Source organism: Bombyx mandarina, chromosome 13 (genome assembly GCF_030267445.1).
Source record: "Bombyx mandarina strain Sakado chromosome 13, ASM3026744v2".
Lineage (NCBI taxonomy): Eukaryota > Metazoa > Arthropoda > Insecta > Lepidoptera > Bombycidae > Bombyx > Bombyx mandarina.
In genome coordinates this window covers 10008280-10025828 of record NC_143220.1, presented here as the reverse complement: position 1 = coordinate 10025828, position 17549 = coordinate 10008280, and the positions used below count along the sequence as shown (strand labels likewise).

Below are 17549 nucleotides of genomic sequence, written 5' to 3'. Positions count from 1 at the left end.
TATTGAAGCGCTTTCATAGATTAAAAGAGAAGAGATATGGTCCCCGAATATAGAGCCTCTTACTATTTAATTGAAAGAGCTTCGTGTGACTATCAAACCTTTCATTTGAGTGACAAAATTCGATTCGGAATCGGTATCAGAGATTAGTCACGGACTAACCAATAAAGGAGGTGACTGGAGTCGCTTAAAAGTATAAAAGTATGATATGAGTTTTGAAATGAAAAAAAAAACAGATTGCAAAACTCAAAGCCGAGAGTTTTCGAAAAAAAAAATGCAATTGTCATAAGTACATTGACGCCTTATTTTTTTTTTTTTTTTTTTGCTTAGATGGGTGGACGAGCTCAAAGCCCACCTGGTCTTAAGTGGTTACTGGAGCCCACAGACATCTAAAACGTAAATGCGCTACCCACTTAGAGATATAAGTTCTAAGGTCTCAACTATAGTTACAACGGCTGCCCCACATTTCAAACCGAAACGCATTACTGCTTCACGGCAGAAATAGGCAGGGTGGTGGTACCTACCCGTGCCGACTCACAAGAGGTCCTACCACCAGTAATTACGCAAATTATAATTTTGTGGGTTTCATTTTTATTACACGATGCTATTCCTTCATCGTGGAAGTCAATTGTGAACATTTCTTGAGTACCTACGTATTTCATTAAAAAAATTGGTACCCACCTGGGATTCGAACACCTTCCCTCACGAATGGACGTCTTATCCTTTAGGCCACGACGACTTCAAACTTTCCTAAATATGGTAAATTCTTGTCCATACATATTTTGCCTAGTATAGGTACTAGGTACTAGATATTAGTTATGTCATTGTCATTGTTAAGTATTAGAAAAAAAAAATTGTCGGTATATATGGCAATTTAATTTTTCTTCAATCATTCTCGTCCATTGAACGCATTTTCTAAAAGAAATAGCAATTAGGTACCATTAAATCTATCAATTGTAGCATAAAGTTAGTCATATAATCTTATTAGCGATCTCACAATGATAAGAATTCGATAATTATCAACGATATCTTGAAATTGAGATTGACTGGCCCGTAAACCAAAGAATAAATAAAATTAGTTGACAAGCAGAGGACAAACGTAGGATTCAGTTGTTTGGTCATTGTTTACATATGAATAAATATTGTAAGTAAAATAAAGTTGGAAATATCGATGTCGCCTTTAACATCGGATGACCTATGGGCTCGACTATGTAGTGGTATAGAGACACTATTCAAGTTATGATGCTTGAAGGCCCCGTTGGGTTGCCACTGATGTAGTGCAATAATATTTATAACAAACAAACAGAATGACACAATGTCAATTCCTAACAAAAAACTTTCCGAAAACCTATTTCATCTTTATTCAAAACGTACCTATTCAAACTTGAACTTAACATAATCTTTTCAAAGGAAAAAAAATATGCGTAAAATCTAGACTGTGCTGCGTCAAGTTGCGCAAAATTTGACGTCACTTCTCGCCAAGAACCAAATTCTTGGAGTGAAAGTGCCTTTCGCCTGATGGAGGGGAGGACGACCTTTAGAGGGGAAACGTACGGGGAGAGGAGGGAGACCTTACAAAAATAACAATCGGTGCGTAATACCTACATAATAATATATTGAAGATTCGTTGTAGTTTATTTACACTTCATAAGTACGCTTCATTTATTAAAATACTTGATACGTAACATATTTACTTATAAAAGACTGGTTTAAATTTAAAATGGAGATACACGATAAAATAATGAAATTAAGTAATTTGAGATTCCTCTCTCTTCACCTATGTAGAACTATTTCGGCATGCGGGCTAAAATATCACACAAAGAGTATTTCTAAATTTAATCATGAAAATGTCATAGGCGGAACACTGAGGGAAGCGCATTCTAAAATTGTTTAAAAAATTGACCTTCTGCGGTTGCTACTATGTTGATAAATAGTGACTTTTTAAAAACTATGGAATTTAACGTAATCTTATCAATTAAATGGTTGGCCTCGTGAATATAAATCTTATGTTAATTCAACCTTGCATACCAACTGATATTCACAGATAAGATGATCGGATTCTGACTTATATCGGTCTATCTTTGATTCACCATTAAAAACATACGACTGACTTTAAAATTAAATATGGAAAAGAAATTTGCAAAGTTGAGCATGTCTTTATGTAAGATTGCCAATTTTTTTTAAATCATTGCGTTAGGCATCTTTCGTTATTGAATTTTTTCGGTATTAGGGCGTATTGTGGGTCTCCGCGGGTAGGTAGAGTTTTCCTGCATGTTTCTATCTCGAAGCAGTCATGCGTTTTAGTTTGAAGGGCGGAGCGATTTGCAACTTCGCTGTCTGCCCCGCTTGGAAGGCGCAGCGCCGTGTCCTTGTCGCAAAGATAGGACCGGACTAGTCGCTGCCTGGCGTCGTGGCGTCGATGCTTGGCGGCGACGAGTCCGGGAAGGCTATGTTCGACATCTGCGAGTACACCATCTTGCAGAAGGAGGCGGCGGGGCGAGTGAGGCAAAGCTCTTCTCACAACGCAGAAATCCACCGTCGCCAAGCAGGAGGTCGGGACCGGGGTTCCATCCGTGACCCGGCCCCCTAAGAGCTTTGGGCTCCACCCGCTTTATGCGGGGAGGGATCCAGGCGTGGGGCGGCGTGCTTTGCACGCTCGCCCGTCATATGAATTGGTTTATTATTTTTAGAACAACATTACCGGTCGATTTCAGGAATGCACCAATACACATGTATTTAATAACATGTTTAATCATGAATAATATGTTAATAAAGACAAACATTAAAATTTGTTAGGTACCTAATAGCCTAATAAAATACTACGTTAGACCTTTTGGTTTAAATTAAAAGAATTAGCGGGGCTTTGAATACAATGAACAGATGAAAGAGCTAACAACCAGGTTTCAGTTAGCCTTCTAAATGTAGACAGTAGCATAATTCGCTTTTGACCACAGTCATCGTTGGTTTGTATCATTCCTGCCCACAGTGAAATTATTTAGGTACCGAACATATTTGGGCGAGTATTAGATTATTCAAAAGCAAGCATGGCTTACTGCTACATATAAACACGATCGGTACTCAGATCGAATTAAACTGGATTTGTTCAACATTTTTAGCATTCTGAAATGACTAATACATTTAAGCAAAATTAATATTATAAAGTAACTGATCCTTACGACGTATTTAAAATATATAAAACACGCTGATCTTTAGTAAATTATAATTTATTAAGGCGTTGTCTGAAGGTCGGCAGCATTCCGAATTTCTGAGTCTAGTCAAAGTAACAGAGCGCGACTGGCACGGCCTGCCACCCATATCTATCAGCTACAGCTACAGCTGCGTGCCCACAGAATAAATTACATTTCGATGCATTAACCCAAGAAACACGTGTAAGAAAATAATAATTACTATGGCATATAGTAATATGTATGTAATCAAATTTGCACTGGCCTTTTACGATTAAATTTTGTTCCAACTTATTTGAATTTCATCGAAAGCTTTGATATAAATTTGTCGGTATTATCAGTCTCAATTATTTACCTCATTCTATGCTTACACAATAGGGACGCTGCAACAGTCTGCTACCGAAGCTAGATTTGTATGGGACTTACGACGAAGGGATGATCTTTTCTACTGAGCGAATGATATTGCCCGCTAGACCGAGGGCTTATCTTGAAAATGTCGTAAGGGAGATTCAGGCATCTGTCAAATATTTTGTGTTGTATGATGGCTACCCACCACCAATTTTACGGATGGGTGAAGAGCTTACGGTCCTCCCAGTCTTAGTGGTTGCTGGAGCCCAGCCCAGGAAGCTTCGTAACGAGAATTCCTTCCAGTCACCTTGAGACATGAGGTCCAAGTTTCAGTTTTACAGTACAACCGCTGCTCGCCCTTCAAATGGCCACACATTGTTGCCCATCGTTTCAGCTGAGCGATCATCCGCGGCCTCCGTCGCGCCCTCTAAAGCACCTACACTTGCTCGTAGGTCGCCTGCACCCGCCTCCTCGTGCTCCGACTCTGACTCGGACATGGAGGTCGACCTCGCCCCCGCCTCATCGACGGATGGATTCACCCTGGTACAGAAGGGTAAGAAGCGTGCCGCGGAGTCTCGAGCTCCCGCGGCCGCTAAAATTAGCAAAGCCGTGAACGCGTCGCGCCCCCGCCCTCAGACTCCCGTTGCGCCCCCAGCCCGTGCCACTCCGTCGCCGCGTCCGGTGGCTCAAAATAAAACCCAGACCCCTCCCCCGGTTATCCTTCAGGAGAAGGCAGCTTGGGATCGAGTTTGCCTGGCCCTTAAGGCCAAAAATATAAATTTCACGAATGCCCGTAACCTCGCGAACGGCATTCAAATTAAGGTTCAAACACCCGACGACCATAGGGCCCTCTCTTCTTACCTCCGTAAGGAGCGTATAAGTTTCCATACGTATACGCTCCAGGAGGAACGCGAACTCCGTGCCGTCATACGTGGCATCCCTAAAGAGTTGGATGCCGAACTCGTCAAGGCCGACCTTCTGGAACAAGGCCTACCAGTAAATTCAGTGCACCGCATGCACACCGGCCGCGGTAGGGAACCATATAATATGGTTCTAGTCGCCCTCCAGCCTACCCCCGAGGGTAAGCAAATTTTTAACATACGGACCGTCTGTAGGCTCTCCGGTATCGCCGTCGAAGCCCCCCATAAAAAAGGCACTCCTAGCCAGTGCCATAACTGTCAACTGTACGGGCATTCTTCCCGTAACTGTCACGCGCGCCCCCGATGCGTCAAGTGTTTAGGCGATCACGCTACGGCCCTATGCACTCGCGATCAAAAAACCGCGACGGAACCGCCTAGCTGCGTCCTGTGTCGAACACAGGGTCACCCCGCAAATTACCGCGGATGCCCCCGAGCCCCGAAAATAAATCGCCGCGTCGCCCGCCAAAACCGCCTCCGAGCTTCCCATCCAGACATCAAAGCCTCGGCACCCTCTGTGTCGCAGGCTAAGCCAGCGTTCGTTCCGGCGCCGGTGCCCAGTGGCTCGGCCTGGGCGAGACCGCTGCCGTATACGAACACGGCTACAACTCCCTCCTCCGCGATTCGTCCCGCCCCCGCGACTCGTCCCACCCCCGCGATACGCCCCTCCCCCGCGAATTTCCCTCCGACAGCGTCCGACAATCTTGCTCTAGCGATCGACTTCTTTCAATCGATTAACTTTGAGCGCGTTAACGCTTTAGGTGACGCCATTCGCGCTGCCTCCACTGCACAACACTTCATCGCCGTTGTGCAAGAATACGCTGACGTATACGCGTCGTTAAATACGTACGTCCTCCCCTCGCTCCGCCGGTAATCAATGGCGTACATAAGTAGAATAAAGCCCCTATCCGTAACGATAGGATTTTTTAACGCTTACGGTCTCGCAAATCAACGTGATCAGGTTTGTGATTTTTTGCGTGACCATCAAATTGACATCTTTTTGGTGCAGGAGACCCTGCTTAAGCCCGCGCGCCGCGACCCTAAAATCGCGAACTATAACATGGTTAGGAACGACAGGCTCACTGCTCGTGGTGGTGGTACCGTCATTTACTATAGACGAGCCCTGCACTGCGTCCCACTCGACCCCCCCGCGCTTTCTAACATCGAAGCATCAGTATGCCGAATCTCACTGACTAGACACGCGCCGATCGTTATCGCGTCCGTTTATCTTCCACCGGATAAGATCGTTCTAAGCAGCGATATCGAGGCGCTGCTCGGCATGGGAAGCTCTGTCATTCTGGCGGGCGACCTTAATTGTAAACACGTCAGGTGGAACTCGCACACCACAACTCCGAATGGCAGGCGGCTTGACGCGTTAGTCGATGATCTCGCCTTCGATATCGTCGCTCCGCTAACCCCGACTCACTACCCGCTAAATATCGCGCATCGCCCGGATATACTCGACATAGCGTTATTAAAAAACGTAACTCTGCGCTTACACTCGATCGAAGTAGTTTCAGAGTTAGATTCAGACCATCGTCCCGTCGTTATGAAGCTCGGTCGCGCTCCCGATTCCGTTCCCGTCACGAGGACTGTGGTGGATTGGCACACGCTGGGCATCAGCCTGGCTGAATCTGATCCACCATCGCTCCCGTTTAGCCCGGACTCTACCCCGTCTCCTCAGGATACCGCTGAAGCCATAGACATCTTAACGTCACACATCACCTCGACATTAAATAGGTCATCGAAGCAAGTTGTAGCGGAGGACTTCCTTCACCGCTTCAAATTGCCGGACGATATTAGGGAACTCCTTAGATCTAAGAACGCCTCGATCCGCGCCTACGATAGGTATCCTACCGTGGATAATCGTACTCGAATGCGTGCCCTACAACGCGACGTAAAGTCTCGCATCGCCGAAGTCCGAGATGCCAGATGGTCTGATTTCTTAGAAAGACTCGCGCCCTCCCAAAGGTCTTACTACCGCTTAGCTCGTACTCTCAAATCGGATACGGTAGTAACTATGCCCCCCCTCGTAGGCCCCTCAGGCCAACTCGCGGCGTTCGATGATGATGAAAAAGCAGAGCTGCTGGCCGATACACTGCAAACCCAGTGCACGCCCAGCACTCAATCCATGGACCCTGTTCATGTAGAATTAGTAGACAGTGAGGTAGAACGCAGAGCCTCCTTGCCACCCTCGGATGCGTTACCACCCGTCACCCCGATGGAAGTTAAAGACTTGATCAAAGACCTACGTCCTCGCAAGGCTCCCGGTTCCGACGGTATATCTAACCGCGTTATTAAACTTCTACCCGTCCAACTCATCGTGATGTTGGCATCTATTTTCAATGCCGCTATGGCGAACTGTATCTTTCCCGCGGTGTGGAAAGAAGCGGACGTTATCGGCATACATAAACCCGGTAAACCAAAAAATCATCCGACGAGCTACCGCCCGATTAGCCTCCTCATGTCTCTAGGCAAACTGTATGAGCGTCTGCTCTACAAACGCCTCAGAGACTTCGTCTCATCCAAGGGCATTCTCATCGATGAACAATTCGGATTCCGTACAAATCACTCATGCGTTCAACAGGTGCACCGCCTCACGGAGCACATTCTTGTGGGGCTTAATCGACCAAAACCGTTATACACGGGAGCTCTCTTCTTCGACGTCGCAAAAGCGTTCGACAAAGTCTGGCACAATGGTTTGATTTTCAAACTATTCAACATGGGCGTGCCGGATAGTCTCGTGCTCATCATACGGGACTTCTTGTCGAACCGCTCTTTTCGATATCGAGTCGAGGGAACCCGCTCCTCCCCACGACCTCTCACAGCTGGAGTCCCGCAAGGCTCTGTCCTCTCACCCCTCCTATTTAGCTTATTCGTCAACGATATTCCCCGGTCGCCGCCGACCCATTTAGCTTTATTCGCCGACGACACGACTGTTTACTATTCTAGTAGAAATAAGTCCCTAATCGCGAAGAAGCTTCAGAGCGCAGCCCTAGCCCTAGGACAGTGGTTCCGAAAATGGCGCATAGACATCAACCCATCGAAAAGTACTGCGGTGCTATTTCAGAGGGGAAGCTCCACACGGATTTCCTCCCGGATTAGGAGGAGGAATCTCACACCCCCGATTACTTTCTTTGGACAACCCATACCCTGGGCTAGGAAGGTCAAGTACCTGGGTGTTACCCTGGATGCATCGATGACATTCCGCCCGCATATAAAATCAGTCCGTGACCGTGCCGCGTTTATTCTCGGTAGACTCTACCCCATGATCTGTAAGCGGAGTAAAATGTCCCTTCGGAACAAGGTGACACTTTACAAAACTTGCATAAGGCCCGTCATGACTTACGCGAGTGTGGTGTTCGCTCACGCGGCCCGCACACACATAGACACCCTTCAATCCCTACAATCCCGCTTTTGTAGGTTAGCTGTCGGGGCTCCGTGGTTCGTGAGGAACGTTGACCTACATGACGACCTGGGCCTCGAATCAATTCGGAAATACATGAAGTCAGCGTCGGAACGATACTTCGATAAGGCTATGCGTCATGATAATCGCCTTATCGTTGCCGCCGCTGACTACTCCCCGAATCCTGATCATGCAGGAGCCAGTCACCGTCGACGCCCTAGACACGTCCTTACGGATCCATCAGATCCAATAACCGTTGCATTAGATGCCTTCAGCTCTAATACTAGGGGCAGGCTTAGGGACCCCGGTAACCGTACTCGTCGAACTCGACAAAGAGGTCGACGTACAACCTAACCCATGCATCAGCCCGCTGAGTTTCTCGCCGGATCTTCTCAGCGGGTCGCGATTCCGATCCGGTAGTAGATTCATTCGCGAAACAATTGCTCTTGAGTTGTTAGGTCTCCTTCGGAGGCGCTCGGGCGGTTGTTAGCAAATCCCGCCCCTCTTGGCTGAGCCTTTGCTCGCCCACCTGTCCTGGTGAAACTGGAAAGGCCTTCGGGCCACCAGTAAAGTTTCAATCATAAAAAAAAAAAAAAAAAAAAAAAAAAAAACATTGTTGCCTCACGACAAAAATAGACAGGGCGGTTGTACCTATCCGTGTCGACTCACAAGACGTTCTACCAACAGTAATTACACAAATTATAATTTTAGAGGTTTGATTTTTATTACACCATGTTTATTCCTTTGTCAAAAGAGTCATTCATGAGCATATGTTATGTAGGTATTTTATTAGAAAAATTGGTACCCGGCTGAGGAATTTGAACACTGGCATTGTCACATCACTCGATACGAATGGACCGGGCGTTTTATCCATTGGGCTGCTATAAAATAGCAAAAAGATTAACCATCAAGTTGACCTTAAACTCGTCTGCCTACAATAGCAATTAACAAACCAGGTTGTGTCCCACAACTATGTAGTTTATTTAGGCATTCTCTAAGAGCCGGCTATGTTAAAATGGATTTGAAGGTTTGGTATTTACTTCTTGTTTATTTTTTTTGTCTATGAATTCATGTTTTAGCTGCTGCGATAAAATAGTTTCTTTATTATGAAAATTAAAACCTCTTTTTTACCCTTTTTTAAACCCCAAAAATTTTGACATTGGTGTTTTCGCGGCGTCAAATATAAAATAGTGGAAATGTTTTTGTGGTTCTTCTTTATGAATTATCTATTTGTTTTAGAGCCGTGTAGATGTTTGTTTCTATAGTAACGAAAAGTACGATGCAATCGACTACCCAGGCATGTGTTTATTTATTTTGTATTGCTCTTGTAGAAAGACAAGCGTACAACCCTTAAGATGGTGAGTGGTAACCGATGCTCATGGGCGTCAGTTAGGTGCACAGCGAAGCTACTGTATACTCTGCGTAAGCATCGTTTGAAGAAGGACATGTCATAGCACCCAGTAAGCACCGTGGAAGGCCATATCAAAGCCGGTAGGGGGTGAAAAAGATCTTTGGGAACCCACTATGGATGAACGTAGTGGCCAGTGGCTTTAGGATTAGTTTCAATTAATTCTGCTCCGGTGGTGAGCGGTGCAGTACTAAAACAAGAGGGCGCGGTCATTTCAAACATTTCTGGAAGCACTCCCCGTGGAAGAAACGAAGCTAAACACAGTAAGTTTTTTAAGTACGGTCATGGCATTAGTATTCTAAAAACGTAACGTAATATCCACGCTAAACGCAGCGATTACTAAGCTGTTCTTTTCCCAATGTGGAACGAAACGTTTTCTTCTCGTCTGTATGACGTCATAATGACGTCAAAGGAGTTGACATTTGACATTTGAATAGGGTTTTCGAACCGCCTTTGTTTTCAAAATTTGTAAAGTTATAGAAATATGTGTAAATAAACAATAAAAAATATTTTATAGTTTACACAAATATTCCAAATAACTAATTTTTTTTACGCAGTAGCTCCAGTGGTATCATGAAAGTTTGTTTCTTTGAGATAAGTAAAATGCCTACAAACTGAGATTGCGTGGGTTTACCTTTGTAATTCGCGAATAATGAAGCCGGGAAAGAGTTCTGATGAGAAGGAGGAAATAGTAGAAGTGCACTCAAGTGCACGCTCACCGTCTCCTAAACACAAAAACAAACAGAGACAACGAAGCAGTTCTGGATCAAGAAAACTATCAAACGGTCACGCTATTGAACCTGAAAATACAGAAACGGTGGAAACACCAGAGAAGTCCAAGCGAGGTAGCTGGATTAAATCCGAACACGAATCTTTGGACACTGAGCTTCCTATACACGATCAAATCAAGCAGGATATTTTAGGCTTTGTCGAGAAGGAAATTAAGAAATCTGACAAGAATCCATCGTTTGTATTTTATTCTCACGATCCAAACGGTTTGGATGAAAAGTTTCTGAAGTCACTGTCCCGTCCGTCAAGTGGGCATAAGGAAAAACGTAGTCCATCATACAGAAAAAAAAAGAGACATTCCTCGAGGCATAGAGATCGGGATCTACATGATTTTGAAATTCCAGGCTCCAGTCTAAGTGCATTGGAAAAGGTAATTATATTTTTTAGACATTCATCATTTAAAAACAAGCTTAAGGAACTACTAGCTAACTACTTTCAAAATTTTACCAATATTTGTATAATAAGCTTAGTAACATGATTTTTTTAAAATTTATTATGAAAAAACATGTTAGTGCCTTTTTGGTATGTAAATTACATTTAAACTGTTCCCAAGAAGAACAGTTGAACAGCAATTTCATGCGACAAGCCAAAAGTCTGAAAGTTCTGAAGTCGTCGTGGCCTAACGGATAAGACGTCCGATGCATTCGTGTTGAAGCGATGCACCGGTGTTCGAATCCCGCAGGCGGGTACCAATTTTTCTAATGAAATACGTACTCAACAAATGTTCACGATTGACTTCCACGGTGAAGGAATAACATCGTGTAATAAAAATGAAACCCGCAAAATTATAATTTGCGTAATTACTGGTGGTAGGATCTCTTATGAGTCCGCACGGGTAGGTACCACCGCCCCGCCTATTTCTGCCGTGAAGCAGTAATGCGTTTCGGTTTGAAGGGTGGGGCAGCCGTTGTGACTATACTGAGACCTTAGAACTATATCTCAAGGTGTGTGGCGCATTTACGTTGTAGATGTCTATGGGCTCCAGTAACCACTTAACATCAGGTGGGCTGTGAGCTCGTCCACACATCTAAGCAATAAAAAAAAAAATAAAAAAAAAAAACTTACAAAATTCTAGTAAACACTTAAATGGGTAAAATAAATATTGTCAGTCAAATTAGGTATATTCACTGAATATATTAAATAGAAAAAAGAACTTGTAGAGATTATAGTATAAAGAAAGTACTTGAATAATTTGACAATATCGGTTTATAATATTCATTCCTACTTTTTTTAGAATTTTTATCTAATAGTACAGTACAATATAATAAAAGTTGCTAGACGGGTGATGAATACAGGCTTCTGCACTCCACACTTGTTCACAAATATTTTACAGTAAAAAAGTACCCATATAGTGTATCATCTTTCATATTTGAATATAAAAGTCCCAAGAAACGTACATTCCTAGATTTCATACTTGAATGTAATGCTTTAGGATAGTTAGAACAATTTTATAAGGAATAGAAATATATAACAAATGTGATTTTAGGTGGATGATTATTTAAAAGAGTACAATAAAGATGAAGTAATAACACTCAGCGGTGAATTGGAAATTGAACATAATGATTTTGAGAACAATAACGGCACGTCAAAAGACATCCGCCATAAACCTCGCAAGACAAAAAGAAAATCTAGAGATGAGAGAAGAGATACTAATGCTAATGGTAGAGATGTAAGCCCTAAGGTTTTCAAGACTGGCTCTAAGTCAAAACAGGGAAAGTCAGGTATGTTGTTTATTTATATTAAATGCAATGCGCTATTGGAAAAACTAATAGAGTCTAACTTCAAAACTGGGTCTGAACTCAGCTGTGTTTATTATGATGGAAACCAAATTCTTGATACTTGCTGTATGCATTTTAAATGATTTTTCACTTAAATAAAACAATAAAATATAATTAAAATAACAACACCTTAGAGAACATGACTACAATAGAATCGACCATAGAAACGGCAATAATATGAAGCAAAAAAATTATTGGTTATTGAACTGAAATTTAATTTTAGATATTATTTGTCTTCAAAAATCCTGTCAAAAATATGAAATATAACTGATAGAGAAATCATTAAAAAATTGAGCCATTATGCTGCGAGCAACTAGTACAGTATGGCATTGAGACAGGATGAACCAATTGCAATTTGATATGTACAAAAGAGTTGAGATACTATGCTGCTGATGCTAATATTATTATAAAATTTTACTTATTAATTTGCTACTGAACATATTTATAGTATTTGGTTATGTAAAATAATAATTTATATATCCCCCTTTATTCAATGTGCCCAGGATGCCTCCTTGGTCTTTCTTCTTTGCTTCTTGAAAAGCTATCCTCGTCTAGATAGATGTCAAACTTTAAACAGATTCTACCATAAATACATAAATGACACAATGAAATTAATGATGAAGTGATACAAACTTAAATCTTAAGAAAATATATTTTTTGATTGTCAGTGCGACCGACGGACTTGTCTGCAATGCTGCAAACCCTGGAATCCAGCATACCATACCATGAAGATTACATTGACAATCCATTTTCATCACCGTCTCCAGTTACATCACCGAATGATGAAAGGTTAGATCGATTTGGAACTCGTCGTACTGAGAAGATATATCTTCAAGGTGGAGGTACATTCACTGCTGTGTCAAGAGATAGAATATTACAGCCTCAACGATCTAGAGATGGTGATAAATACTTAAGGTATTGTAACAATTATGTAGTATATATATTATTATTTAATATATTTACATAGTCTCACAAGTTATAGGCGTTTAAAACAAGGAGTAGACTAGGGTGTATCCCTATAGTCCGGTACTGTAGTAAACATATTGGTATGCCCCTTATATTACTAATGTTGATAGTCGACGATAACCATTTACTAGTAAGTGGAATGCAAGCGCATTCTTTTTTTTTATTTTATTGCTTAGATGTGTGGACGAGCTCACAGCCCACCTGGTGTTAAGTGGCACTTAGCACCAGGTGGGCTGTGAGTTCGTCCACCCATCTAGGCAATAAAAAAAAAAGTGGTTACTAGAGCCCATAGACATCTACAACGCAAATGCGCCACCCACCTTGAGATATAAGTTCTAAGATCTCAAGTATAGTTACAACGGCTGCCCCACTCTTCAAACCGAAACGCATTACTGCTTCAAGGCAGAAACAGGCAGGTTGGTGGTACCTACCCGCGCGGACCTACAAGAGGTCTTACCACCAGTAATTACGCAAATTATAATTGTCATGCATGCTCATTCACCATCAAGGCTTTTTTCCTAATAATACAACACCAAATATGGTAACATTTCAGCTTAGCCGACCACACCCCACTAGATGTAGCCTTGATGCTTCAGAAAGCATGGAAGAGTTGTGCTGTGGCTTGTCACGGAGTACTCGGTGGATTGTCTTTGATGCACCTTCTCCTGATCGGCTATACTGATGGATTGGATGCTGGACATCTGTCCTTCCACTCCGTTGTAACAATGCCTTATGTCGCTGCATACTATTTCTTTTGCGTCTTGTGTCTTCTGTCTGTTTTGGATAGGTAAGTGTGGTTTGTATATATGAAATACTGTTAAATATGCATAAAAATAATATATAATAAAAAAAGTGTGTAATTGAAATGTTTCGCATTTAAAGTTTTAAATTGGGGTTTCTTAAAGTCGTCGTGGCCTAAAGGATTAGAGTGCCGGTATACTTGTATGGAGTCATGCGACTATGCTCGTGTTCAAATCCCACAGTTAAATTATTTTTTTTTATAATGAAATACATATTTAACACATTTTCATGAATGATTTCCACGATTAAGGAATCGTGTAATAAAAACAAAACCCGTTAAAATTATAATTTTCGTAATCATTGGTGATTGGTTATGTTCTACGTCCTCACGGGTAGGTACCACCACCAAATCAAACAACTCTTGCTAATTCTGATTAAATCATCATGGAAGACTATCATATGGCCAACAGAAAGGTAACCGGTGCTTTTAAAAAAAAAAAAAAAAAAATTATAATTAAACCTGTATAGTCAGCACGATATTGAAATATCGTTGAAATCCATCCCTTAAATAAATTCACATAAATAAATGTCGAAAGGACCAAATAAATCTCATAAATTTTTTGTCTCTTTCACAGATTAGACATAGCGAGCTTGGATCTCAGTAGAGGTTTCCAACCCTACTTCCAGCCGATAGTTCTAGTCATACTATACATGGCCTGCCTACTGGTCTGCGCGGCGGCCAGGATGTACGATGAGCTGATGGTGTACCAGTACACGCCCCTGGTACACAACATCACCGGGAATCTTACCACAGTGAGTACTGGTATATTTTATTGTTAACATCACATCTGGCGTCGAGTGCGGCACGTGTGGACGTCACAACTTGATGACGTCATCGATCTTGAGATTCCCACCCATAGAACTGGAACGCAAATTTGCGAAGTATATTATGCCTATATGAAGTATATATGCAACCCTGCTATTTACATAACTAAGATGATGAGGGTTAACGGTTTCCTCCATCTTAATTTTTTTTTGGGTGTAACTCCAACGCTACTAAATATCTGTTTAAGACGGTATTCAAGAGAATTCATGACTTAGCTACCCCTACTTTGTACTATAAATACAAATGACTATTTTCGCACAAAACATTATGGCTCAAGCAGCCGAACGGAGTGGAGCTCTCTGTTGTTAATTTTATCAATTTTATCAATTTGTGGTTTTTGAAACTTGACTTACAAGAGGTCAGGTCCTACCACCAGTAATTACGCAAATTACAATTTTGCGGGTTTGATTTGATTTTTATTACATGATGTTATTCCATCACCGTGGAAGTCAATCGTGAACATTTGTTAGGTACGTACTTCATTAGAAAAATTAGGACCCGCCGGTAGGATTCGAACACCGGTGCAATCGTATGTAACGATTTGAAATACGTATTTCATTAGAAAAATTGGGACCCACCTGCGGGATTCAAACTCCGGTATATCGGACGTCAGAAAATATGTACTTAAAAAATTTTTTTTTAATTCCAGCCAACCATACCGACCTTCTATCACACATGGACACACTTCTCCATATGGCGCGCGGTCCTGTCAGTCCTGGGGCTGGTCTACTTCGTGATATCCTCACCTGAGGACCTCGTTTACGCAAACATCAGCAAGCTGTTACAGTTCAAACATTCGTTGCGCAGTATTGAATGATTCTTCGAGGGGTCAGGAGAGGTAAGCCGTGACGTCACATCTCCCGGGGTCAGGAGAGGTAAGCCGTGACGTCACATCTCCCTCAACATTCCATAGATTTGGATATTGTTATTATATTAGATTCATGTTTTTTTTGTTAAAAACATTACACTCATAGGCTATAAACAAAAATAAATAATAACCCGAACAATTTTATGTTTTATCTTCATGATTCTAATCTGAAAATATTAAAGTTGACGACATCTTGATGTTGGTAAAGATTAGGTTGAAAGAGTCTGTTATATAGACAGACACAGATGAATTGAATAAAAGCGTGTTAAAATATTTTTTGTTTTAGTTTATGATCATGTTTTTAAACAAATAGTTTCTCGATGAAGTAAAAACGATGCCTCTAATGAACACTGCTCTAACTCAAAATTTTGAAATTTTCGTTTTTCACGCAAATCGCTTCACTATTTTAAAAGTATTACAAATCATTATTGATGGGGTTCGAAGCAAGAGTAAATCAGCTAGTTACACAAGAAAAAAACAAATATATCTGCAATAATAAAGATTTTATCAACTTTTTTCGTTTAAAGCTCCTCCTGTAAACCTACGAATTTGGAGTTAACGTAGTGTTCATTGGAGCCATCGAAAAATTGTAGTCAAGTTGATGTTCTAAAAATAAAGCCAAAGTGTTAAATCTAGTCAACGTAACCAAGTGATCTGAAATTTTCTGTTTTTTAAATTTAAAACTCTAAGCTAAGAAGTCTAAAAAGACAATACTTATCTAAACGATTAGGTATTAAAGTAATATAAGTATTCATGCGTGTCAGTAAATGTGGGTAAATGTGAGTTTTACAAAAATAGGTCGATGAACTTTTTTTTGATTTTAGTTTTGAGGAACAGCAAGTAAATTGGTTTTCACTCAAAGAAAGGTGATAATTTAATTCCCAATTTCAATAATGGACTGTTTTTGATAAAAGTCAATGATTTTGTAGAATATAAATATGATTAAAATGTTTATTATTACGAATAACATATACCTACGATATTAACATAATATATATAAATAATAATATACGAATCATCGGAAAAAATGAAATGAAAAGAATGAAAATGAATATAAATGTAACATTAAACCGTAATAGTGTTAATGACCATAATGTCACATAATGTTATACATAATATAAATGAATAATTTTACAAAGCTAGTATAAGGCTTAAAAACAAGTTTTATTAAATGATACAATATTTATTTTCTTTGTACTTAGTATGCATGACACAATACTACATATTATTAATTGATAGATAGTTACAAAATAATTTAAGTAATTCATTAGGTACATAATATAATATCTACAAATTAAAACTATATATTTTAAGAACTATTTAGTATTTATTAAAACACAAGGATGCGATAATACTAGATAATGTTATTCATGTGGCAAAAAAATATCCATAAAACCATCACCAATGTAAATAAACTTATTATAGAAAATATGAACATAATCCCGAAAAATTATATATTATTATAATCTATAATATTGTTATCATAAATTAATTATGTAATATAAATATTATTATATTCTACACAATGTAAAAGAAGCGTTTTAAAATTGATATAGTACATAGTGACTATATACGGGAAACAAGAAAGCTAATACTTAAATGAACCCGCAAAGGAAACGGAGGCACACACCGTGTCGTTGACCCCGCGCGTCAGCTGATTTAAGTTGCATTGCATTGCGTGCAAATTTTTTTTATAAAACAATTATTTAGGCTCTTTTTTAAATGTGTCCATAATCACCGGCACTAGGTATCAACTGTCTTCGTATTCAGAAACATTTGCACACGACACTGTATGTTATTATGATAACCCTTTTTTTCTTATAGAAATGTGTTGAAATTCTATCTTCTTAATAATAAAATTTATACAGTTTTCGGGTTTGATTTATTTTACACGAATTCGTTCTTGAGCACGTAGCTATAGAGAGTACGTATTTCCTTTGTTATAAAACGAATTGTATTTATTAATGTCACGTGCAAATATATACATACCTAGCCTGTTTTTCTTGACGTTCGCTAGGCGCTAGAGATTATTATTATGTTGCTTTAAAAGATTTGAGTTCTTTTCTTTTTTTGTTTATTATAATACGATGAAGGTCTAAATAAATATGTTTCGTTTTGTACTTGTAAGTTATTGTAAACAATGTATGTCAAATGTTCCGAATAAAATGCATTTATGAATACATACTGTTTTTTTTATTTATATATGAGGTCGTCAGCGCAAAAGTGGCCTACCACACAATTTTTTCATAATCATGCTTAT

General features: G+C 40.4%; 1 protein-coding gene across 2 annotated transcripts; it reads left to right on the top strand.

Annotated features, from left to right (window-relative positions):
• Positions 1-9672: 9672 nt before the first annotated feature.
• Positions 9673-17469, top strand: LOC114244017 (uncharacterized). Of its 2 annotated transcripts, XM_089732569.1 has the most exons (7): positions 9673-10420; positions 11537-11771; positions 12497-12743; positions 13348-13581; positions 14171-14348; positions 15071-15259; positions 15297-17469. In XM_089732569.1, exons 1-6 carry the CDS (start codon positions 9914-9916, stop codon positions 15236-15238), a joined length of 1569 nt encoding a protein of 522 aa, XP_089588695.1. In that variant the 5' UTR covers positions 9673-9913; the 3' UTR covers positions 15239-15259; positions 15297-17469. The 2 variants fall into 2 exon arrangements, with proteins under 2 accessions (XP_089588695.1, XP_089588694.1); XM_089732568.1 differs by having other exon boundaries at positions 9674-10420; positions 15071-17469.
• The last annotated feature ends 80 nt before the right edge of the window (positions 17470-17549 follow it).